The sequence below is a fragment of the Myotis yumanensis genome, unplaced genomic scaffold (genome assembly GCF_028538775.1).
Source record: "Myotis yumanensis isolate MYYU_CA2020_CCGP unplaced genomic scaffold, mMyoYum1.0.hap1 SCAF_10, whole genome shotgun sequence".
In the NCBI taxonomy this organism is placed as follows: Eukaryota; Metazoa; Chordata; class Mammalia; order Chiroptera; family Vespertilionidae; genus Myotis; species Myotis yumanensis.
In genome coordinates, this window is record NW_027223761.1 from 67,046,318 (window position 1) to 67,071,322 (window position 25,005).

Genomic DNA, 25,005 nt, shown 5'->3' on the forward strand with positions numbered 1-25,005 from the left:
CTTTGAGGGAAGGGGGTACAGTTCTCAACCTAAGGTCTATGGATGGATGGTCTATAGATGTTTAGAAAATTTGTAAAGTCCCTGAAATTGTAGACAGTATTGTCAGTTGTATGTGTACTTGAGGAGAAGGGAGGGGAAGCAGAATCCGTAGCTTTGTGAAATCCTCAAACGTCGCTGTTATCCAAAGAACAGTTTGAAACAATTGCTCTGGGGACAGAAAGCTAAAAGCTAACTTACAGAGCAGAAATTTCAGGTCTGCCACAAAGGGCCCTTCTAATGCTGAAAAGCTTCTCTTTTAAGAAAGATTTCTCATTCCTTCTCCCCGAGTTACCAAATTCTTCCCACTCCACCCTGACCCACTGACATTTTGTTCCTGGCCACTCTCCCACCTAAATGCTGCTTCCTCGCCCATGGAACTGCTCTTCTGTGCCAACCCATAATAAGTGTCCGCCCTAAAGGCTAAGAATAGATGCAGTGTCCTGGGGATTTGAAAATTAGGTAACATCCAAAGGATGAACTCTGCAGTGACTACAAAACTCATTCTAATCATTTGAACCAGATAATAAACATATGATTGGGGTTTCCCTGCAGGGTGGAGCAGAAGGCTCTAAGCAAGCAAAGAAGAAGGCCCTATTAAAATAGGAGGAAAAGGCAGCTCCTGTTTGTAATTGCAAAGGACAAAGAAAAGTACTAGTCCAAATACATGTTCCTGTGTTTGCACACCACCTTTAAACATCTCCCCTCTCCCAGCCTCCCACCCCTCACCCCCATCAAGCCAGTTCCAGCAGGCAAACTACAATTCTCTCAAGCAAATAGATTTTATTACATTCATTTCTCCTTAATATATTTCCCTGGATTTGGATATGTGTTCCTCTTCTTTTATTTAAGTTTGTAACCTTGTGAGAGTCAACCTTTTAACCTTTCTGGGCAGCGTCTTCATCGGTAAAATGAAGTTGGATGGAAGATGTGTAAGTTGCTTTGCAGTTCTTGCTATGTGTAATAGTGGCTGGAGCAGAGGGTTATTGTACACAGTCTCCTGATAGGTGTTTCTAATCCCCAACTTGCCAGTTCCTTCCAAGGTTTGCTGGGTTCTTTCTCTAAGGCATTTTATCAATTCAATGTAAAGTAGCATTCCTAAAGTAGTGCAGCCAAAGAGACAAAGAGTCAGCAAAATGTTTCCACTAAGGGCCAGACAGTAAATATTGTAGGCTTTGTGGGCCATTAGGTTTCTGTCACAGCTTGTCAATCCTGTTGTTATAGGGTAGCCACAGATGATACGTAAATGAATGTGTATAGCTATGTTCCAATAAAATGTTATTTACCAAAACGGTGGCGAGCTGGATTTGACTGGTCATATCAGAGTTAACTGACCCTTAAAAGCAAAGACTGGCGACCTGAAGATAAGCAGTGTTTCCTCCCTCAGTTCTCCTGTTTAAAACTTGTATCCTGGATGATTTCCTGATTGTTTTGTCGTTGGTGGTGGTGGTGGTGGTGTCAAACTAGCTCTGTTCCATTATTGTAGCCACCCACAGCCACCTCACTGCCCAGGCCCCAAATAACTGACTTCAGTGGGCCTGCCAGCTGGTGGGGAGTCTGAAGCAGTCAAGGCAACTTGTTTCTCAGGCACGGAGATAAATCAATGGCTTCATCAGCAGACAGTTGAGAAGATGAATAGCCTTGAGCAGTGAGTTCACTGAGAAAGGAGGGAATGAGAGAAGGGGGGGAAAAAAGATTAATTGAATATCAAACCAGTTTGTGAGATCTACTGTACAAACTTGCCCAGCTGGGTACTTTATCTTGAATTTTTTTTTTTGCAAATTGCAGATGCCTGGCTCTGGAAGCCAAGAAAAAGAAAGGGCAGTCATCCCATGCCAAAATACTCTCATGGATCCCAAGTTACTTCATTTTTGTTGGGTGGGGGGAGGGAGAAGGCGGGAAAATCATTATATATCCCCCTTCTAAAACAAGTTAAGAGAAATAGAGAACCATTTTACTCAGATGCCTAGAACAAGACAAATATTTTTAAAGGTTGTTTCTTTTTAATATTAAGAGAGCAACACCTGCCTGATAACTTTGCTTGCTTTGTGAAACTTACTGTCCTAATAAGCCCATAAAACTGCTTTAGCAGTAAAACTGAGTGAATTCAATGAGTCTTAATATTTCAACATACTTCAATGAAACCAGGGACATTTTTTAAAATATATTTTTATTGATTTCAGAGAGGAAGGGAGAGGGAGAGAAAGATAGAAACATCAATGATGAGACAGAATCATTGATTGTCTGCTTCCTGCACGCCTCCCACTGGAATTGAGCCCACAACCTGGTATGTGCCCTGACCAGTAATCAAACCATGACCTCCTGGTTCATAGGTCAACATTCAATGACTGAGCAACACCGGCCGGGCACCAGGGACACTTTTGTTTACTGCTTTAGGACATATATAATTGGACCCATTCTACCTTTTGCTGAAATCAGTCCTGCTTGACTGAACCTTTGCATTCCTTTAAAATGGAAAGAAGTAATCCCAGCATTTTTATTACTTAACATTATTTAAAAATATCTCTCACATAATGGCCATAATTTACAGAGACATTTTATTCAAAGTAAGACCCCAGAGGCCAGATCTATGCTCTGGTGTTTGTTTATTGAGACATAAGGTTTTCTTTGTACATATTGTTTCTTTAAATATTTATTCCCAAAATTTTATAAAAGAGAATATTGGTGAATTAGCTGTGAGGACTGGAATAGAGGGGTTTATTTCTAATTTTTAAATTTGGACCTTTTTTCCAAAAGAACTTCAAACCGGCTTTAAGAGAAATATAGGCAATAACAGGAAGGTCAGATTATTTGTCCTCTTAGGGAAAAGAGGTACCCATTTAAAAGAGTTCAATTGTTCCCTCAATTTTCTGTCAGGTTTTATAGACATAGTTTGCAATCTTGTGTTGGTGCTTCACATGGTGATCCATAGGACAAGATATTAAGTCACCAAAGTAACAAATTTGGGAAAACACTTGTTTACCATACGTTAAAACATACACCCAGCTTCCTACAAATGTAAATTGACCTTATACACTGCCATTTACTGGTGAACATGCTTTGATTGCTTCCAGCTAAAAGGTTTGGTCATCGTGTAGCTGATTTACCAAATGGTCTCCTAGCATCGTTGGACCATTTTAGAAGATAAATATTCCATCAATAGCCCAGTTGGAAAACTTTAAAGTATAGACAAACTGTGATGTTTTCCAGTAGGATGCATGGGAGGCCTAGAAGAATGCATGCTGCATAATAGATGCTCAGCAAATATGTGTTGAATGAATGAATAAGAGTAGAGTGAAGATAATTCTAAAGAAACAGCTTGATTAGTGGCAGAACTTTATTTTTAAAAAAATACAGCTATGCTTTCACTGTCCTAGCAGCCCTTTGCTGGATTAAAACAAGGGTCAAGAAGCTTTAACAATATTTAAGCACTCGGCATACTACTCTAACTCGGTGGCTTAACTAATACTCTAAAATAATTTTAGAATTTTAAATACTACATACACATATACACACCTCATAAATGTGGAGAACTATAAGAGAATATTAAATATAAATTTATGTTAAATCACAAGAAGATAGGATCAGAAGCCTACTTTATAGATTAGCATCAAATGCTATAATTTTATTGGTAGAAGCAGAAAAAAAAGGCAAAATGAAAGATCTTTCAAGTTCATGGTTTGAACCAGTGTGTGGCTATTATTTGCTGCCAAATCAATCTTTAACTCAGGTTTCTCTAGAAAACTTGGTTTTCTATCATATAAAACACTCCATCAATGAAATACCTATTCATTCACAATCACACGCGCGTGCGCGCGCGCGCACACACACACACACATACACACACACTGTCACGTATGGGCTGAGAATGTGCCATTTTTACCATGGCCTTCCCATGCTGTTGAGGAGAAAATGAGTGTTATAGGAAACAGATGAATTCTGTTAAGTTCTACATAGGTTGAGTGTAAAGCAAAGAGTGGGACTGAATATGGGGACCAAAGCCAACACATGGGAGCATATTTTTCTTTCAAAATATTTTATGTACTAAAGTTTGCACAACATCTTGGCAATGACAGCAAGCCTGTATAAGGAGGTGTTTTGTATTTCATAGCTAACATAAGAGCAAAAAAATGAAGCATCAGCCAAATATTATTTCAATCATGAATTAAAAGAATGTAAGAATGTGTATGGTAGAGTCCATGGGAAGGCCCCAGGGCTAGAAGCTACAAGGTTTAAAAATGTTCCACAAAATTCCATAGGAGAGCTTATCTCTTATGTTTCTATCTTTTGGTATTGGGAAGGAATGAAACTAGATTTAGCATAGTCCATCTGTTTGATTAGAGAGAGAAAGAGATATGCTTGTGTTTTTTGGCATGCAGATCTCCTATAAACCTTAGAGGAGTGTGGTTTTATAGATTCCACTGGAAATTATTTTGATGATGTTTACCAATGTTGCCCACATTAAGCACTCTTTTCTTTCTCTTCATTTTCCCCCTTTCTACCTACTTTTTAATCTTTAAAAAAAAAATAGAAAATTGCCTAGCACATAGTAGATATTCAGTAAAAATTTATCAAATTCATCATGGGTAACTAGACTAGGCATTAAGAGGTCTGGATTTTAATTCTAAGGCACTAGTAGGTATCATATCACCTAATGGAAATTGTTATGCATTGCTTTTTACTGTAATGACTTTGAGTGAGTGCACATGTGGGGAAGTGAAGTGTGTTTCTTAGATTCCCAGGTAAACCATAAGCCAGAGATCATAACTTCAAATGCCTACATGGGTCACGCAAGTAATAGAAATGAGTAAAATGGGTGGATAAAATAAAACAGGGAATAGTGGAGAGTGTGGCCAACTGGGGAACGCAAGGGCCAGCCTGTGTTTAAAGCATGATGGGAGCCACACACCTGCAATCCAAGTACCCTTCTTACAGCAGAAGCTCCTTCAGAGCGATCATGGTTCCTGAACCATCTGTCATATGTGAAATAATACAACAATAAGAAATAAGAAAAATATTAATTGCTAAAATTTATCAAGCACCTACTAAGTTCCTGGATCAGTTCTGAATTTCATTTGGTCTAATTTTATGTCATGAATAGAATTACCTCCATTTTATAAATGACATTGAGGTACAATACTTAGTAAATGTATATTGGGTACTCTATAATATAATTAAATGTTAAGAAATAAATAAAATAAAAAACAGGCCCTAGCTGGTTTGGCTCAGTGTATAGAGCATCAGCCCATGGACTGAAGGGTCCTGGGTTTGATTCTGGTCAAGGGCACGCACCTGGGTTGCGGCTCTATTCCAGGCCCTGATTGGGGCTGTGTGGGAGGCAACCAATGGATGTGACTCTCACATCGAAGCTCCTTTCTCTCTGTCTCTCCCCCTCTCTCTAAAAATCAGTGGGAAAATATCCTTGGGTGAGGATTAACAACAATAACAAAACACACACACACACACACACACACACACACAAGCACAGCAGGAGGAACAAAGTAGCAGGGCGCTGAGCTGAGCCCGTAACCCAAATGAAAGAAGCACGCTCCAAAAGACAGTCCATCAGAGAATGACATTCAACTCATCTTCTGACATTCCCAGGTAGGAGGATGGAGGTAATTCCTCAGCTAGCTCACGATCTACAACATAACTGAAACCATAACATTTCTGAGAGAGTTGACACAAAACACCTTTCTGCGATCTACAGGGCCTATCTATATCCCTTGCTTCACAACAAACAGACTCTTACTCCTTTATGTTGAAGTAACTTTAACAATTATGAATAGCTATTGTTTATCCAGTGCTTACTACTGCTGAATATTTTGGGCATTGCATTATGTCCTCTAATTCTCAGAGACTGTTGTTCCCATTTTACAGATAAGGAAATTGAGGCCTTTGAACATGAATTAACTTCTCCCAGATCACACAGCTAATAAGAGCCAGAACTGGGATGTGAATCATGGCAGGCCTGTCTCTAAAGCTCATGGTTTTGTCTACGGCATGGCCAAGCAAAGAAGGCTGAAAGAAAAGTGAATTTAATTTTTCTACGTATGTTTGTCAACCGTATTTTGAAAACACAAAATCTTCTTTTCACATAGTCTTGCGCTAAACTCCAAATTATATCATAGAAAAGAGCAGACTCTTTCTATTCAGGTTAAAGTGAAGAATGGAGGGCCAGCCACTGCCTCCAATGCATTCTCACCCTGATTTCTCCAACATGACTGGTTGTCTTTATGCTTCTCTGACCTCATCTCTTTCTCCCTGTCACAGCTCTGCTTTCCCCTCATTGGCGTGGGTGGACCTAAGATTCAACATGCAGTCTTCATATGTTTTCTTCTCCATTTGCCCTCCAAGAGCACTCAATTCACAGATCCTTGATCGACTACCATTCTGTTAATGACACTCACGTGCTTGTCTCCCAGTCCACACTTTTAGTGGCTTGTAGGACATGTGGGATGAAGTCTTTCCCAAAAGCCATGATGGATTTAAAGTTGAGAGAACTGACTGGACATTGGGTTCAGATATGTGAGAGGATGGTTCCTTTAAGCTGCTCAGAGATGGCTTTAATCATTTTAAATTAACTCGTGGGGAAGACCAATCCCCCTCCCCATCCCCACACCCCTTTCCTTCTCCCCAATATACTCCCTTCTATGTGCCTGATTAAGGGGCTCACCCCTGAGGAAAGGGCTCAACAAGCATTTGCTTTGTGCACAGATGGGTTGGCACAGGTTTAAAGTATGAACATCTTTCTCCTCGACGCTTCTCATCTCAACTGCAAAACAACAGAGTATATGATTGAGAACTGGAGTTCTGGACTCAGACAGACCCAGCTTCAAATCCTCCTCCAGGACGTACAGCTGCGTGATCTCTCTGAGCTGAGGTTTCTGAGCTGCAAAGCTGGGATGATACTACTGCTTGCTCGTTGTTTTGTTGGGAGGAGTAAACAGGAGAGATCAAGCATGGTGACTGCCTGCAGTAAGACTCAGTGCATGGTCGCCTTTCAGATTACTGTGTATCCTTTTGCTTTTGAGGGCAGTTGGTGAGCTCTGTAGCCCCAGGGATTCCTAAAGCAAGGCCTTGCTTCCTACATCCCAGGCTTTTTTTAAAACTCAGCAGATAAGGAAAGAAAGGGAAAGAGATAAAAGGGAAGAGACTACTTACTAGACACTACTGCTTGCCAGACATCCGGAGAGTTGCTTTATCTTTTTAAGCTCTTGTGCCCTCACACAGTCCAGTTGAGGAATGAGAGTTGGATTTTATTGCTCCCACATAGCCAGTGTTTCTCAAAGAGCATTCTCTGGGCCAATGGGCATTAGAATCATCTGTGCAGGTACCCGATCCACAGCCTCAGAATTTCTGGAGTAAAGCCAGGGCATCTTTGACTTCGCACTTGTATCATATAATCTAAAACTTGATCCTAAATTTGCTTGTATTTTTACATGTAAGTCTGTCAGTTCTTTCTTAATCCTATGTAATAAAATGGTAATAGGCAAATCGACCGAACAGAACGGGTGGAACAAATGGCTGCTATGACGTACACTGACCACCAGGGGGCAGATGCTCAACACAGGAGCTGCCCCTGGTGGTCAGTGCGCTCCCACAGGGGGAGTGCCACTCAGCCAGAAGCCGGCGTCCCAGGCAGCGCTAAGAATGTCCAACTGACAGCTTAGGCCTGCTCCCCGTGGGGCTAAGCCATCAGTCGGACATCTCCCAAGGGCTCCCAGACTGTGAGAGGGTGCAGGCCAGGCTGAGGGACCCCCCCCCCCCCACCACCACCCTGAGTGCATGAATCTCGTGCACCAGGCCTCTAGTTAGATGATAAAGTTTCCAAGTGAGGACAATGCTTTCTAGTTTTCTTGTAACCCCAACAGTATACAGCTCAATTCTAAACACATCATCGGAAGTTAATGAAAGTATTTGGCTGGGTTTGGCTTTCTCCACTGCAGGGTCCTGACTTGTCAATGCCTAAAGATTGGTAGAGACCATAAGTTAGAATGGCGATTCACTAGTACCCAGTATTATTTCATATACGATGTGAGTTTTCAGTCAGTACTTTTTCATTGCTAGCCAGTTGGGTGCTCTTATATTACTTATGCACTGAGATTTCTGACTTACTGACCAGGGAACAAAATTAACAAGACTGTGAAAAATGAAGTCCTTTTCAAGTTTGGGAGTGTTTGTAAAACAGAAGTCACAGGCCTTCCTGCCTTTTCATCGCCAGCGAGGCCCCTTCTGTTCAAAATGCTTATTCGAATTTTAAACATGTGAATCGAAACCTAATTTTCTTTGCAGGATCAGCATTGATATGTGCTAACCTTAGGGAAAAGGGAGAACTTGTTACTTTATGATGTGTTTGTTCCTGAGCAATTGCGAGGTTTGTCATATGTTTTTATGGTCGTTTTCTTTGAGGTTCCATAAACACTTTCTGGAATGTGGAGGTTCCCCCACCAGAGTCCTAGGGGAGCTTTTCCAGGGCCCTAATGTCACTGACCCAGCTGCTTTGGCTGCCGTGATAGGCAATTATTTCTTCTACACTTAGAAAGCAATTCTCTGATCTCCAACCCGTTCACCATGTTTGATCTTAACAAGATGAAAAATGTTCGGAATCTCAGCTTATGATCTTTGTGATACGTTTTGCTTCTTTCAACTCACAGTAGCTTTCTCCCTCCTTTCTCTTCTTTAGGATCAACACTCTGTGGTAGGCCAGAGCACAGGCCCCAGTCCAAGTCCCAACCCCTGCTCAAATCCAAACACTGGAAGCGGTTACATGAACTCCCAGCAATCACTGTTGAATCAGCAATTGATGGGAAAGAAACAGACTCTACAGAGGCAGATCCTGGAGCAGAAACAGCAGCTTCTCCTGCAGCAGCAGATGCTGGTGGATGCGGTAAAGCTTTCTCCTAACATCTACTGCGCGTACCTGCTGGCCCAACAGAGGGAGTCCATTACTTTCCATTTCTATTTGCTGCCCTTTCCTCTGGGCCTACTTATGGGTCAGCGAAAAGGGTGTCCTGTTTCTAAGAGAAGTTAATTCTATACATGTGAAGTGCTTGGCGGGGGAGGGGAGGGCAGGGAAACAAAACAAAAAAACTTGATTTACCAGCTGCTGGACAGTTGGAATGCAGGGCACCTCAGCTAACTAGCCCTGCCCAGCCCAGGAATGTTTAGAACCACCACCATGGGCACTTGAATCAGGCAAAAGAAACCAGTCTTGTTCCACAGCCCCGAGGGGCAGAAATAGTGAACAGAACTCTAACCAGCTCAAATCCGAACTCTAACCAGCTCAAATCCAAACTGATTTTAGAGATAAGAAAATTGTAAAAGCAGTTTTAAAAGCCAACGTGGAGTTTCATAACTTAAGATTTGGCTTTCAAAATATAGTATCTCAAAATGGGGGATTTTTTTTAAGAAAATGGAAAGTGTATTTCCCACTTTTATCATATAGAAGTAGCCTTAAAGAGAGGCAGGGCCATTATTTCCCACACATTACCCAAACATTAACCCTGTTCGGTGTTTATCTGTTCATTCCTTCTGTATTCTCAGACATTCACATACACCCAACAGCCGATCCAAACCCTTCCTGCCTCCTAGGACCAAGGCCCTATCTCCAAGTTTCATTCTCTCCCTTCAAACTTTTTGGCCAAATGAAAGAAGACCGGGACAAGGTTAACCGTCTCCAGGTTGATAGAGCCAAGGAACACAGAAAAGAGAAAAAAAAACACAACAACACAAATTTTTATATTCAAGAACTTTGTAATAAGAGTCAAAAACCCAAGGTGTGATAAGTTCTACATTCCATTCAGTACATATTTAGTTCTTTTCTCTGGGAATTCAGCCATAAACAAGACAGACCCTGCCTTTGTCCCTAGGGAGCTTGGAGCCCACTGGGGATGCTAAATAAATAGGCAACTGTAAGGCATGTGATTAAATGCTGCGATGTGGGAACTACTAGAAATGGTTCCAGAGAGGAAGTAGTATCTACTGAAGATCTGAAGGTGAAGTGGGAGGTAGAGGTGAGGAGCAAGGGTTTACAGCCAGAAGAGCCAGCAAATTCAAAGACTCAGAGACAACATGCTACCTATCAGTTCGCTGAGGCATAGACCGTGCACAAGGACAGAGAAAAGCCAGAGGGTAGAGCTTAAGAAATCAGAATCTACATTGTCTGAAAGGCAATGGAGAGGATGTTAAGGATTTTAAACAAGGAAGTACTAGATTCAGATTTGCATTATAATAAAGGTATACACATAGTAAGGAAAAATGTAATGGAGGGAAATATGAAATCCAGCTGGAGAGATTGGGAATAGTCTCCCAGAAAAGGTAAAATTTGATTTTGAAGGACTGTAGGATTCTAACGGGTCCCAGGCAGAGGGTGTGCCAGAGACCAAAAGGCACAGCCTATGTGTGTATTTGTTAGTTGGTCTGAGATTTTATCATGAAATATTTAATACATAATGGAAAGTATGCATAATAATGTAATGATTATTTCTGTTCTTTCAGGAATAACAGATGGAATAAGTTTAAAGTCCAAAGCATATGAGAAGAAATAGAAATAAATTTATTTGAATTTGGATAAGAAATAGTGAGAAATAAATTTTCAGGTGACCTTGAGTATTGCCCTAAGGTATAAGGTTTAGGGGAACCACCAACCTAAAGTGATGCAGCTGATTTCTCCTATAAATCATAGTTTTGAAAACCCCAGTTCTCCAATCACTTGCTCCCACTTGTTTGGGTTGTTTTAGTTTTGTTTTTTACCTTCTAACTAAATAGCTTAGGCACAAGGGTAGAGAGGGAGGACATGCACAATCTAAGATTGACTTCCTGGTTCCACTGTCATTCCCATCAGTGCTACTAATTTGTTGAATTATAACATGCAGAGGTTGAATTTCTGGGTTTTCAGCTCTGATTAAAAGGCAAGGAAACACTCCATGAGGGTCCTATCCTGGCACCGGCCTAACTCTCATTGAGCCCCCGTTGAGTCACCACTGGGACAGGTGCGAAGGGCAGTGGCATGAGCTGCGAGAGATGAATGCGGCTGCTGTTTTTGTGATTTTTATAAACCATTCACATTTCTCTTGTTTGGATGCCATTGAGGGTGCCTGTACTTGTTAGCATATCCAGGAAGAAACAGTCTTTGATACCACTTTACATTAGCATATGCTTTGTAGTCATTTGCAGTCAGTTGGCAAGGCCAGATCGGCGCCTAAATTGAGACATTTCCTCATGAAAGCGTTATCCTTACTCTCTATTCCTCTCCCGCCAATGAAGCACGAGGAGGGGCGATTGGTACTTATTACAATGGACATCATAAATTACAAAATACTGACCTCAGACAGGGTTACTCTGAGACCATGATAAAATGAGACAAAATAAGGCTACTTCATAATCTTGTCTAAAAACAGATACATATCAACATGTTTCCTGCACCTACTATGTGCCAGGCACCAGGCTGAGCTTTTTCAGAATTAAAGGATTAATCCTTACCATAGGAGTATGTGGGAGGTCCTAGAATTATTCACATTTTACATTTTGAGATGGCAAAACAGAAGTAGGACAGATTCTCTCTATATTAGGTTTTTCGGTCCAAGATATTGGGCTATCCTGAGGCATTAGTTGATAAGTTCAATTCCATGTGACACAGAAGTGGTCTCAGGGATGCCTGCGAGTTTACACTTGCACGGAATGGGAATGTTGCTCCCTTGAGAATGAAGCAGTCCCCACTCAGTGCTGAAGGTTGGTCTTGGCTACTCTGCAGAACACAGTGACAAATAGGCCTTTCTGTGATAGTCCATATGCAAGGCCGTTACATCTACCTCGTTTGTGAACAAGTAGTTTAAGAAGCTCAAGTTTCCAGAGATGTATATGTTAACGCTTTGGGTAACTTAATTTAGCCCTCAGGAAAATAAAATAAAAAACTCAATAATTAAATTGAATATATATATATATACATATATATGTATATATATATATATATATATATCCAAATTTGAAATCTAGTCTTTAATGAGGAATGAAAAGCTGAATTTCTCTCTCTCTCTCTCTCTCTCTCTCTCTCTCTCTCTCTCTTTCCTTTCTCTCTCTCCATATGAATCTGATTTTCTTCAACATAAACAGCAGAAACACCTAATTGCATAAAAAAGAAAAATAACAGATGCTTTTGAAAAAGAGAAGATTTCAGAAAGCCCCATGCTTGGCATAAAATTCAAAACTGTCAACTTGCACAATAGTTTACAACAGGGACGGCTGGACTTGCCACATTTGGGTTCATAGAACATCTCAAAGCTGTTTTTTAAACATTTAGGGTTTGGGTAAACCCAAAGTTTCACCAACCACTTTTTCCCTTAATTTGTGAACCCATATTTAAAAGAAATGCAATCCATGTGTTTCTGATTCATTTACACTTAGCTCATCAAAATTGTGTTTCATATGAATTACTTGATGCCCCCCAAACCGTGTGAGTCTTTCAAGTTGTGTTTTTTTTTCCTCGAAACAAGAATTTGAATTTGGTGTGTTGTTGTTTTAAGGCTGTTTTTTCCCCCCTGTATAGTAGATTTTTTTTTCTACTTAGGAAGCCTGGAATTTGATGGGAAACTAAGATATCCATGGTTTAAGTGGCTTCTAAGTTAGGCAGTAGGGATTTGGCTTTCATGTAATTTACCCATCTATCTGTTACATGGTCTTCTTTTCTATTTATTGACTTTTCTATAATTATATTGTTCTCTGTCTACCTAGGCCAATTATCTTTATCTTTGAAAATGAAGGTTGTTTTGGGGTGCAGTGAAGCAAGTTTGAAAATTTCCTGATCCATACTGAGAACGCAAAAATGTAGCCCCCCATGTCCCTATCTGATAGGACAGTCAGGCAGCTCTGTTCTCTGTTGGACATAAGCAATGTTACAAAATACTGACCTCAGACAGGGTTACTCTGAGACCATGATAAAATGAGACAAAATAAGGCTGCTTCATAATTTTGTCTAAAAACAGATACAAACAAGGTAACTGTGCAACCCACAAAATACCAAAATCCCCCTCTTTGGCTAAATGAGTGACAGCTACTTCATTACTCAATCATAGAATCAACCTCACTTCCTGGTAGCGGACAATCCAGAACAAATCCTCACTTCCTTAAACACTCCCAAAATCACTCAACCAAAGCCCAAGTCCTGTGACAGGCTCTTTCTAACGTGCTCCTACTAACACACCCATGGGCCCCTGTGCAGTCTCCCTCACTGAAACAATGATAAACCACATTGGCAATATAAGTAGAGTGTTCCGTATTTCCTCTCTTAGCTCCCAAAGAAACCTACTCTAAAGATCTAAAGGTGGGTGACTCCAGAGGAAGAAAGAGGGAGCCTGGGAGATTTCTGTGCCTAGAGAATGGGGGACAGAGAAAGAGAGCCCTTGTCTGGGATGGCAGGAAAGAGACTGAGTTTTTGACTCAGGATTTGGTTTCTCTTCTACACTTTGTGATCTTGGGTAAGTCACTAGCCTAAGGAAGCCTCTGTTTCTCAACTGTGAAGTGGGAATAATCAGACCTACCTTCCAGGGTTGTTTATGAGGGGGAAAAGGAAGTAATATGCATATAGCGCCTCTACCAGTACCTGATAGGTTATCTCCTCCTGTCTAGAGTTGCCAGATTTAGCAAATAAAAGTACAGAATACCCCCAAAGTCCTGTATTTTATCTGGAAACCCTACTCCTATGCCTTCTATACTCCGTGGGGCCAGACCTATATACAGGGTGGGGCAAAAGTAGGCTTACAGTTGTGAGTAGGTAAAACACAAAGCTATTCTTGTATTATTACTTATTAATTATTGTATTATTGCCCATACAACCAACTATAAACCCACTTTTGCCCCACCCTGTATAGGTGCCAAAGCATACCAAGTGTGCTACAAAATAAAACTAGAACTATCATCTCAAAAATCATGTAAGTTTAGTCCTCATCAAAATCTAATTGCAAAATAAAGAAAATAAGAGTAGTTACTACACCTAAAACACATGTCAAACGTTAAGGAAAGTAGAAGTTGCATTTCCATACAACAAGTTTATTGAAATGGAAAAGGATTTGTCTCTGAATTGAGCTAATAAATAAGGTCCATGACTCATGGGCCTTATTACTGAAGATTGTTCTCATATTCTTTTTTGAATAACAGTCTATAAATTTTTACAAATGACAAAGTAACAATGCAATTCAATATGTTTTTGTTTGTGTTTTCAAGGAGAAAATTTCTTCACAAGATCAGATAAACAGACATTTGACAAGGCCACCCCCAGATTACAAAGACCAAAGAAGAAATATGGGTAACATGCAACCAACTGCTCAGTATTCTGGTAAGTGTTCTCAAAAATTAATAAAAGTTGTAACTGTGAGAAGAAGAAAAATGTTCAGTTTTTACTATTTCCTCCTTTCCCCATCTTATATTTAATTGTAACATCTTTCTTAGACTACTTCATTACCACCCATATAACTTTCAAAGCAAGACCAAACTTGAATATTTGTAGTTTCCTCATCATTTCTTGCTTAATCTTGTCCTGTATTCACATATTTCACTGCTCTTAGACTACCTCTGAGAGTTCAAAAAACTTAAATATTTTCTAACTGCTAGGTTCAACCATTCTCCTCCCAACATACTGTAAGGTAAGTAGACATTTCTTTCTGAGTCACATTTGTAATTTGCTTAAAGCCCAATCTTTTTCTCTCCACCTTTGGGCTCACGTCCCTAACATAGATAGTCCTGCCACCAAGAAAATAATTAAAAAGCAAATTTAGCCCAGCCAGTGTGGCCCAGTGGTTGAGCGTCAACCCATGAACCAGGAGGTCATGGTTGATTCCTGGTCAGGGTACACGTCTGGTTGCAGGCTCGATCCCCAGTAGTAGATGTGCAGGAGGCAACCAATCCATGACTCTCTCATCATTGATGTTTCTATCTCTCTCTCCCTCTCCCGCTCTCTGATATCAATAAAAACATTTTTTTTAAAAAAAGCAAGTTATGTTTTTATAAAATCTCTTAAAAATACCAAAGGTGATTGCATTTCAAATACAAAACTTCATAAATCTCTCAATATAACATAGGTGATAGGCACTACCCCTAAAATCTCTCTCCTCTTACTATCTGAACTCCAAAACCTAGCCTGTGCTGGCCCTGCCTTCTCCTATTCACCATTTATTCAAATCCCTGCTGCCCAGAACTCGCTGCACTTCCTTATGTCAATTAAGTTTGTCTTGGAGTTTCCCAAATTCTCTCTGCTTTACCTGTTACTTTCATCTGTTCAGGAAGCCATGAAGAAAGTTGTCTAGAGACAAAGGAGCTGTGACTACTCCTGTGTGTTAACATTTTCTGGTCCTGTTATAAATATGTTGTTCTAATTTATGTCAACTTTTTCAAATGTACCAGATTGCCTCTCTCCACTAAAAGTACGAAAGGGATATATGCATTCTACTCTCTAGATTAGTTTGCCTTGGCGAAAGTAGGATTCTCTAGTTGATTCTGTCCTCGAGAAGGTTGACAGACAAGATGGTAGTGTGGTGAAGGTGGTGGTGGGGATGAAAGGGGGGCATTTGCAATACTTTCAACAATAAAGATAATTTTTTTAAAAAAAAGACAGGATGGGGTTTATTTGGAGCATGGCTTCTAATACCATCCATGGCCTATCAGTGGTTTTATGGAAAATAAATATTATACAAAATTCAAGGTGGATGTTTGGGCTTTTCTTTTCCCATTCACATAAACGAATCCCTAGGGATAGTAGTCTAAGGCTAGTTTGGTGGCTCTATGTTATCAGGGACCCAGTCTTCCTTGTTTTTCTGCTCCACCTTCTTTAGCATGGAGCTTCTATTCCAAGGGTTGGTGTGTCCACCATACCTCCAGCCTTCATATTCATATTCCAGATAGGAACATGGAAAAAGGAAAAAGTAACATGGCCTCCCAAATACGTCAGGTTCCCTTTAAAATTTTTTTTCAAATTTATTGAGGTAACATTGATAAATAACATTACATACATTTTAGGTGTACAGCAGTATTTGATAACTGTATACTTTACTGTGTGCTCACCACCAAAAGTCTAGTTTCCTTCCATTGCCATGTATTTGGCCCCCTTTGCCCCATTTTCTCATCCCCCCCAAATCTCTTCCCCTCTGGTAACCACCATTCTGTTGTCTATATCTATGAGTTTGTTTTTGTTTTGTCAGTACGTATGTTACTTTTTGTTTTATTTTCTACATATGCATGAAATATGGCCTTTGTCCATTTCTATCTGACTTATTTCACGTAGATCTATACATGTTATCACAAATGGCAATATTTCATCTTTATTTATGGCTAAGTAGTATTCCATTGTATATGTATAGGGTGAAGCAAAAATGGGTCTACAGTTGTGGGTACACAAAACACAAGGTTTATTTGTGTATTAATTATTGTATTATTTTCCATATGAACAACTGTAAACCTACTTTTGCCCAATCATATATATATATATATATATATATATATATCACATTTTCTTTACACATTCGTCCATCGATGGACACTTAGGTTGCTTCCATATCTTGGCGATTGTAAATAATGCTACAGTGAACATGAATGAGATTCCCTTTTAAACGTAGATTTCTTAACCCAGCCAGTTGTAACTCGGTTGAGCATTGCCCCATATGCCAAGAGGTCACTGGTTCAATTCCTGGTCAGGACACATGCCCAGGTTGTGGGCTTAATCCCCAGTAGGGGTGTGCAGGAGGCAGCTGATCAATCTTTCTCTCTCTCTCCCTCTCTCTCTCTCAAATCAATAAAAACATTTTTCTTGAAAAAATAGATTTCTTAGATTCTCACCTAATAACTGCTATCTTTAACCAAAATTTATTCATATGAACCCCCACCCCATGAGAAAGTATGGGAAATGTGTTTTTTCAGCTGAGAATATTACTACAAAGTCAAGGCTCTGTTTCTAAGGAAGACAGGGCAGTTGGAAATGTGGTAGGCACTTAGAAGTCTCTTCCACAGAGCATTTGGGCATTTCCCTCAGCATCCAACTGCTGACCCCCAAGCGGGTAAGAATCACTGCTCTGGAGCGTTGTACTTTTGAGTCTTCTGAGAATGAGGTAATCAACAAGCACAGCACCAACTCTTTCATTTTTATCTTAATCTCAATATAATAATAATCACTTTTCCCAGGTGTTAATATGAGAAATGATGCATGGAAGGCACCTGTAATGATTTCTACCACATATTAGGTGCTTCTAAATATTAATTGCAAATAATATTTTGTGGTCTTTATGGAAATTCTCTCTGTCTGGTTGTTTAAAAATACCGCTCTCATAAACTTTCTCAGGGCATATGGTTAAAATAGAGCGCACACAGAAGGAATGATTTTTAAGACCTCTCCATTTGTTTCCATTGCATTTTCATAGCATAAAGTCCCTTCTCATGAAACCTTCATATGCCAAGATGACGTTGTTTAACCTCGTTAGCAGTCTGTGGACTCTGAGGTACTATTCAAGTATCTCCTACCGGACTCTGGTCCCTCTTCATCAAACATTTGCTGCCCTACACAGGGCAGGGCCCCACGCTAAGCCTGGAGATACAGTACACTGGTCCTGCCTTCGAGGGGTGTATCATCTAGTTGGAGACATATTTTAAAACAAATAGCAAGGCCATCGCTCTCCTGGGTTGTGTACCATGCTAGCCATGCTCAAGCAGTAGGGGATATTAGGGTTACAATGGCCGCCGTGCTCTCCTCATGCCATTCTGATAGTCATATGTGTGTCCAATTCTCTGTTTCTCAATATCTCTGATTCTCTGGAGGGAGGGTACTTTAAAAGAGTATCTCTCTCCAAGTTACATCTTTGCTTCAATCTCTCATTCACTCATTCATTCATTCAAAAGATATCAATTGACTACCTACTTTGCACCATCCATTAGACTTGGAGAATATGACAGTGAACAAAACAGCCAAAAATTCTTTCCCTTGTGGACCTTATCATCCAGCACACACTTTTAAAAAATCTTTCTGACATCTCACTTTTGCCTCTCAAGATGTCTTCCAATGATGACTTGAATCTCCCCAAGCCAGGAAGATTCCAATGTGTTGGTTAATCGCTATCTTATGTGTGGAGCCTCTCTGTTCAGCAGCCCATCCTTGGGTGGTCCCACATCCAATCACTTATTGACAGGCATCAATGTAGCTGACAGGTCCTTTGTGGCTCCATGGATTTCCCAATACAAAGGCTAAGTGCTAAGTTAAAACTTTAAAAAGCAAATGCTACTGGAGTGAGGAGGCTGGAATATCAGGGGAAGTTTAATGAAGAACTTTGGCCTGAGCCTTGAAGAACAGAGAGGGCTCAGTGAGGCAAGAAGGACATCAGATGAGAGGGAAATGTCATGAGCAAAAGGAGCTCATGGTGTATGGATAACAGTGCAATAGTAACTGTACCTCCTGGAGCAGAAGGCTTTCCATATGGAAATAACCACAGGAATACTGATTGCATTGAATTTCCGAATGTTTAAAGAGATAGGAACTTACCCTCTGGCCACACACAGGAGCCACTCGTGGCGCTTCTTGAGTAGGGATGATACAGTTGAAGAATTGGACGTAATTTTCAAGGTGATAGGTTTGGCCTTGATAAGTTATTGAAAATTTCTAAAAAAGAGATAACCTACTGCTATGAATTAATATAATTATCTTCTTTTCCTTAGGTGGCTCATCAACAGTGAGTTTAAACTCTAACCAGACTTTGACAAACCCAGTTTCAACACCCACCATTTTAACTCCAAATTCCAGCCTCATGTCTGCTTCCCATGGAACAAGAATGCCATCGTTATCCACAGCGGTTCAGAACATGGGGATGTACGGGAATCTGCCTTGCAATCAACCTGGCACATACAGTGTCACGTCAGGAATGAATCAATTGACCCAGCAGAGAAACCCAAACCAATTGATAGCAAATCAAAACAACCCTCTCATGCCACGGCCACCTACCTTAGGGCCAACTAGTAATAATAATGTGGCCACTTTTGCAACGGGACCTGTTGGCAATTCACAACAACTGAGACCAAACTTGACCCATACTATGGGAAGTATGCCAGCCCAGAGAACATCGAACGTAATGATCACATCCAACACAACAGCACCAAACTGGGCCTCCCAAGAAGCGACAACCAAACAGCAGGAAGCCCTGAAGTCCGCAGGAGCCCGCTTCCCCACAGGTACACCTGCAGCCTATACTCCAAACCAGACCTTGCAACAGGCGGTAGGTAGCCAACAATTTTCCCAGAGGGCAGTGGCTCCTCCTAATCAGATAACACCAACGGTGCAAATGAGACCTATGAACCAAATGGGCCAGACGTTGAATGGACAAACCATGGGTCCACTCAGAAGTCTGAATCTCAGACCCAATCAGCTGGGCACACAGGTTTTGCCTAATTTGAATCAGTCAGGAACAGGGTTGAGTCAGCCAAGGACAGGCATAAGCCAGCCACCGTCTCTGACACCTGGCAACTTTCCCTCACCCAACCAAAGTTCCAGGGCTTTTCAAGGAACTGACCATGGCAGTGACTTAGCTTTTGACTTTCTCAGCCAACAGACTGATAATATGGGCCCTGCCCTCAACAGTGATGCTGATTTCATTGACTCTTTGCTGAAGACAGAGCCTGGTAATGATGACTGGATGAAAGACATAAATCTTGATGAAATCTTGGGGAACAACTCCTAAAGGAGAAAAGGGAGACAATTCACCAACTCCAAGCACTAAAAAGCAGTATTTTACAAGGACGTTGGAAAGGCCAACTGTTGACTCTTAGTTGGGCTACATCAAGATACCGTGGCTTAGAAATGGAAAGCAGAAAGCAGTGAACATTTTGGTCCAAATGCTTGTTTTAAATCTCAAACCTGAAAGTAAAACATTGGGATCACTTTTCCCTGTCTAAACTCCAGGACATAGCACCCAATTGATCCAAACAGAACTGTGATGTTGATGTGTAATTAGCGGTGTAACATAGGTTGCCCAAGCTCCTTTTCTCCCTGAAAGAAAAGTAACACAACTTTTAGCTTGGTTAAACCCCATGTCATGAGGCGGAGGTATTAGTTCCAAGCAACAAGCATCAAATTCCTTCATTTGCTCTAATAGATACGAGTGTGGTTTGATCTTTCCACTTTATCTTTTCATTTAGTTTTTCTAAAATTTCCTAGATTGAAATGTTATAGGTTTTTTTGCAGTAACCAAACACTGTCCTGAGTAAAGAAAAGCTGGAGGACCTAGAGAACATTCAGAAATTGTGAAATATCTTCCCCACATATCCTGTACTTCAGTAAGATGCTTTGGCTAGTGAGGAAACATTGAAGCCTGAATGCAGAGCTGTCCAACTCAATTTGGGCTTCCACAGCCAATTTCTGAATCGGTGTCCAAGTCTTAGATACAATCACCTGTCCGAATCATACTGAAATATTAGTGCACATGTCGACATCAGTTTTCACTATTTTAAAAAGAAAGCACCCATTGGCCATTGCTGTAAAGGAGATTTATTTGGCCAGAGATAACATGGGGTGTTACTTATTATAATGATCCCTGCTGGTTAGTTCCCAAGCTGAGTGAAATTGAGTCTGATCCTCCCTGATTACTTTGATGACCAGAGACTGATTAGTAAGGAAAGGAAGTTTTGGGATCAAAACTGATATTACTAGGTATCATGTTTTGGTTGAAGAAAGATAAGAAGCAGATCAGACCAGGGATGGTGAGCATGGGTCGGTACAAGTCTATTTGATAGGGTTTTGAAGGGAAGGATAATTGAGAGAGAAAATAAGCAAACCTTATTTGGACGTATTGTGTGGGTAAACAGCTAAATGGAGTGTGATCTTCTAGTAGCAGTCTACTCATTCCTCTGTCCCTGAAGGGAAGAATCATTGCCCCCAGCTAGATGGACTGGTTTGCTCCCTCAGGGCTCGGCACTGTCTCAAAGAAAGAGTTTCTGTTGAGTCACATAACCTCAGTGCCCACATGCAGATCAGCTGTAAAATGGGGAAGATGTGTGCTGATTTGAGAGGGCTGCAAAATACCGCTATCATTTTCCTCATTACAGAGGAACACAGGTTAGCTTCTGCTTTTTTAGTTATATACTGACATACTCAATTATCAAATGCAATTTATCTGAAGTCATTTCACAACTAAATCTTTACATAGATTCTTTCTTAAAAAGAATACATTTTGAAAGTTCTGCAAAACCCTCTCCCATTCTTTCAAATGTCTAGAAGCACCCTCTTTTACACACACCAACATCACTAGCCCAGAGCCTTTTCTGTGCCAGGCTGTAAATATAAATGAATTACTTGTTTTGTAAACTTTTGTAAAGAATATTTTGGTAGAAATACTTAAAACATATTCTTTGGGTTATATTTATACATATGTGAAATAAATATACTATCAAAAGGTTATATTTTATACAAAAAGTAAATTGTTACCTTTTGTATGCTAATATACAAAGTTTTGTATAATATGATGGTTTATTTTTAGCTCCACACTTAATCCATAGGCGGTCAAGTGGGAACTTTTAAAAACTATCAGGAGGCTTATTAGACAAAGTTATATTCTGAAACCTCAATAAGAAAAAAGCATTCCAGGTTTCAATCCTTTCCTTTTTTTTGTCTTCCTTTTTTGCTCCAAAATTCCCACAGTTCTTGTGTCTTGTTTGATTATTCTGCTGTGCACATTGTATTGGTCCTTGTTGCATGTGTCTACTGTGTGTCTTCCCATTTTGTAGAACAGAGTTTCTCCATGCAAAAATGTAAGGAAAAGTTATGTACATAGAAACACTTTTATTTTATGGCTCCTCCATGTTACTGTATATATCTGCCAGCACTTCCCCATCACACTCCCGTGACTCAGCTTATTTTTACCCTAACATAAATAGTATGTTTTGTAGTAGCTATCAAATTTAAGAGATCAAGCAATCAGAATGTTTGGATTTTCTTCTATCGTAATGTGAATTTTATAATTAATGTCTATTTATTCAGCTATTCATTAAAATACAGGATTCTTTGGAAAAAAATGGTGTAGTCTATAGTTTCTGTTTGTTGGCAGCCTATTACCAAAGATGACATAATTTTTCCTGAAAGCTGAGATAATGACAATTCGATAGACATACGTAGCCAAAACTTGATGACTTACAACTTAAAAACTATTGGAATACCATCTCTCATTTATAGAAATACCAGAGTACGTAATTGTTGGCAATGTTTCTCATTCTGACAATAGTATAAAGGAGGTAGAAGTAGTTTTTCTTTTTTAATTCAAAGACTAGAAAGCAATTCAAGCAAATAATTCATTCTCGGCTTTGTGTTAGCCCAATAAAGATAAATAACTCTGCTCTATGTGAATGCACTAATATTACTTGCATTACTGTAACTGTACCCATAACTGTAAAGATTTCAACTTGTAAAACAGCATTTTGTATTGCGTGTAATCTTATGTGTTAAAAAATAGTTTTTAAAAATTCAGAAGTGGTTTTCTTGTATGAAATCAGAATTTCAGTCACCGACAATGTTGCTGCTACATCACAGAAAGTTCAAAGAACTATTAATAGTGATGGACAAATTTATTCTCTGGGAAGTTTCTAACACCAGTGAAATGCTGACTTGTCTGATTTTACTGTTCTTTAGTTCATTAAGATCCTATATATACACCTATTACTATTCTGCAGGCCATGCAACTAGTAAGTACTGAAGAAAAACTGCCTAACTCTCAGGCAAGGTGGGGGCCTTTGCATGGCCTGCTGTGTAGCTGAGTGAACACAGGGCCAGGTAGACATAGCCTCACTGTGCGTAGTTCTTGAGAGTTAAAGAGGTTGAAGAAAGATGGGATTTGTAGGAGGCAAAGGAACTATTCTAACCAAATTTTCTTGCTCTACTGTTGAAATATATTGCCAGAATTCCATTGTCCCTCTCCCCTTTGCCAAAAGGATGTGTGACATTATCCTTCTTATTAGCATTGTTAATGGAGCAATAATAAGAATTGACATTTTATATAGTCACTCTCCAATGATTCTGGAAGGTTAGATAGTAAACAAAATCGACATCAATAAATTCATATTATCACAGATTGTCAAACTGCAGCGGGAAGGCCAGGGAGGGTTGGGGGGCAGGAGGGAGGGGGATAAGAGATCAACCGAAGGACTTGTATGCATGCATATGAGCATAACCAATGGACATAAGACACTGGCGGGTAGGGGAAGCCGGGGTATTGTCAAGGGCGGGGGGAAAAAAAGGACACATATGTAATACCCTTTGTAATGCTTTAAGCAATACAAAAATTAAAAAATAAATAAATAAATAAATAAATTCATATTATTAGAAAGAAATATATAATTCTAAAATGATACATGAATCCCACCTCCTACCCATGGAAGTAGATCCGAGAAAAGGAATGAGAAAATAAAAGTTAAGTGCAAAAACAACAAAAAAAGAACAGCTCAGTTTCTACCCATTCTGTGGTTGCCAAAGGCAGTTCAAATTCTTAAATGTTTTCTCCACTACTTCCATTTTATATCTCTGTAGCTGCATTTCTTCACCCAAAAAATGAGGTTGTGAGGTGGAAATAGATCACCGTTTCTCTCCAACTCTAAAACTCTGCAATTGATTTTTTCCCCAAAACTAAGTGAAAAATTAACCAAAAAAGACTCAATAGTATCATTTTTTTTAAATAAAAAATTCACTTAACCTTTTAAAAAATTTCTTACTGTCAGTCAATTTTATTTTACAAAGCAGCCATCGCCATAAAAATTAAATTCTATGAAAATGAGATTTCATCATAAATAGGCCAGAAGTCACTTAAATAAACAGAAGGGCAATGCCAATTTAGGTGCCCACTGACTGAATACAAGTCAAGTCCTGAAAGGCAAGCTTGAATGTGATATTAAATGATCATTTCCCTGTGAGATCATAGAATTTCATAAAGAAAATATTTGCCTACATGGGAGAAGAAAACTTACTTTCAGTAGTGCATTGGTTATACATTTACAAGTTTTTTGAGTTTTAAAGGATAATGTAACATCTTTTAAATATGCTTCCTAAATTCTTATAATAGGAAAAGTACGGTAGTGCCCTAGTATCAACCTCATTGGCAACAATAACATGATTAAAACATTATATCATGAGAATTAAGGAAACATATTGACCATAGATTTTTATTTTTAATAAGTGTTTTTATTGATTTTAGAGAGGAAGGGAGAGGGAGAGAGAGAGAGAAACATCAATGATGAGAGAGAATCATTGATTGCCTGCCTCTTGCATGCCCCACACTGGGGATGGAGCCCACAACCTGAGGATGTACCCTGACTGGGAATTGAACCCTGACCTCCTTGTTCATAGGTCCACATTCAACCACTGAGCCATGCTGGCAGGAAGACCATAGATCTTAAAAACCAAATGCTGTTGTCCCTGATCTGAATGCAGTAATATTAAGAGGGAGCTTTCATTGTTTGTATAAATAGTATTTTAAATTTTCTTTTTACCAAATTTAATTCATCTTTAGTTCCAGGTTGTGCATAAATTTATTGATTTTTTATATAAAGTATACACACTTTGAATAATTATTAATTCCAATGGATTACATCTGAAAAGTAAGAAACATCAATTGAGCTATCAGCTGTTAAAAGTGTGCATATATTTTGGGGGGATATTCTGTATATAGAAGCTTTCATAGGGTGCTTTCAGAAAAAGGAAGAAAAGGAGGAAGGGAGAAAGAAGGAAGGAAGAAAACATCCCAAACAGGCTTAAAGAAAGGAATTTACTTGTTAGCGCAGCTCAAAAGTTTAGGAGCTAGTTCTGGGTTATGGCACAGCTGAATCCAGCAGGTCCACAGAGTCATCAAGAACTGGTTCTTTTCTGTCTCTCACCTTTGCTTCCCAGTGTGTTGGCGGCATTCTCAGGCAGGCCCATCTCTCACGGTGGTGAGATGGTTGCTAGAAGCGCCAGACTGACATCCTCCC

At 39.7% G+C, this 25,005-nt stretch overlaps 1 protein-coding gene across 2 annotated transcripts in view; it reads left to right on the forward strand.

The window, feature by feature from the left end:
• The window catches only part of MAML2 (mastermind like transcriptional coactivator 2), a 356,704-nt gene extending 333,607 nt beyond the window's left edge, over window positions 1-23,097 (forward strand). The window contains exons 3-5 of one of the 2 annotated variants that reach the window (XM_070425931.1): window positions 8,723-8,926; window positions 14,257-14,368; window positions 18,724-23,097. In XM_070425931.1, the coding sequence (XP_070282032.1) occupies window positions 8,723-8,926; window positions 14,257-14,368; window positions 18,724-19,739 (1,332 nt within the window). In that variant the 3' untranslated portion in view covers window positions 19,740-23,097. The remainder of the gene's footprint in view (window positions 1-8,722; window positions 8,927-14,256; window positions 14,369-18,723) is intronic. The other variant, XM_070425932.1, reaches the window with a different exon arrangement.
• The last annotated feature ends 1,908 nt before the right edge of the window (window positions 23,098-25,005 follow it).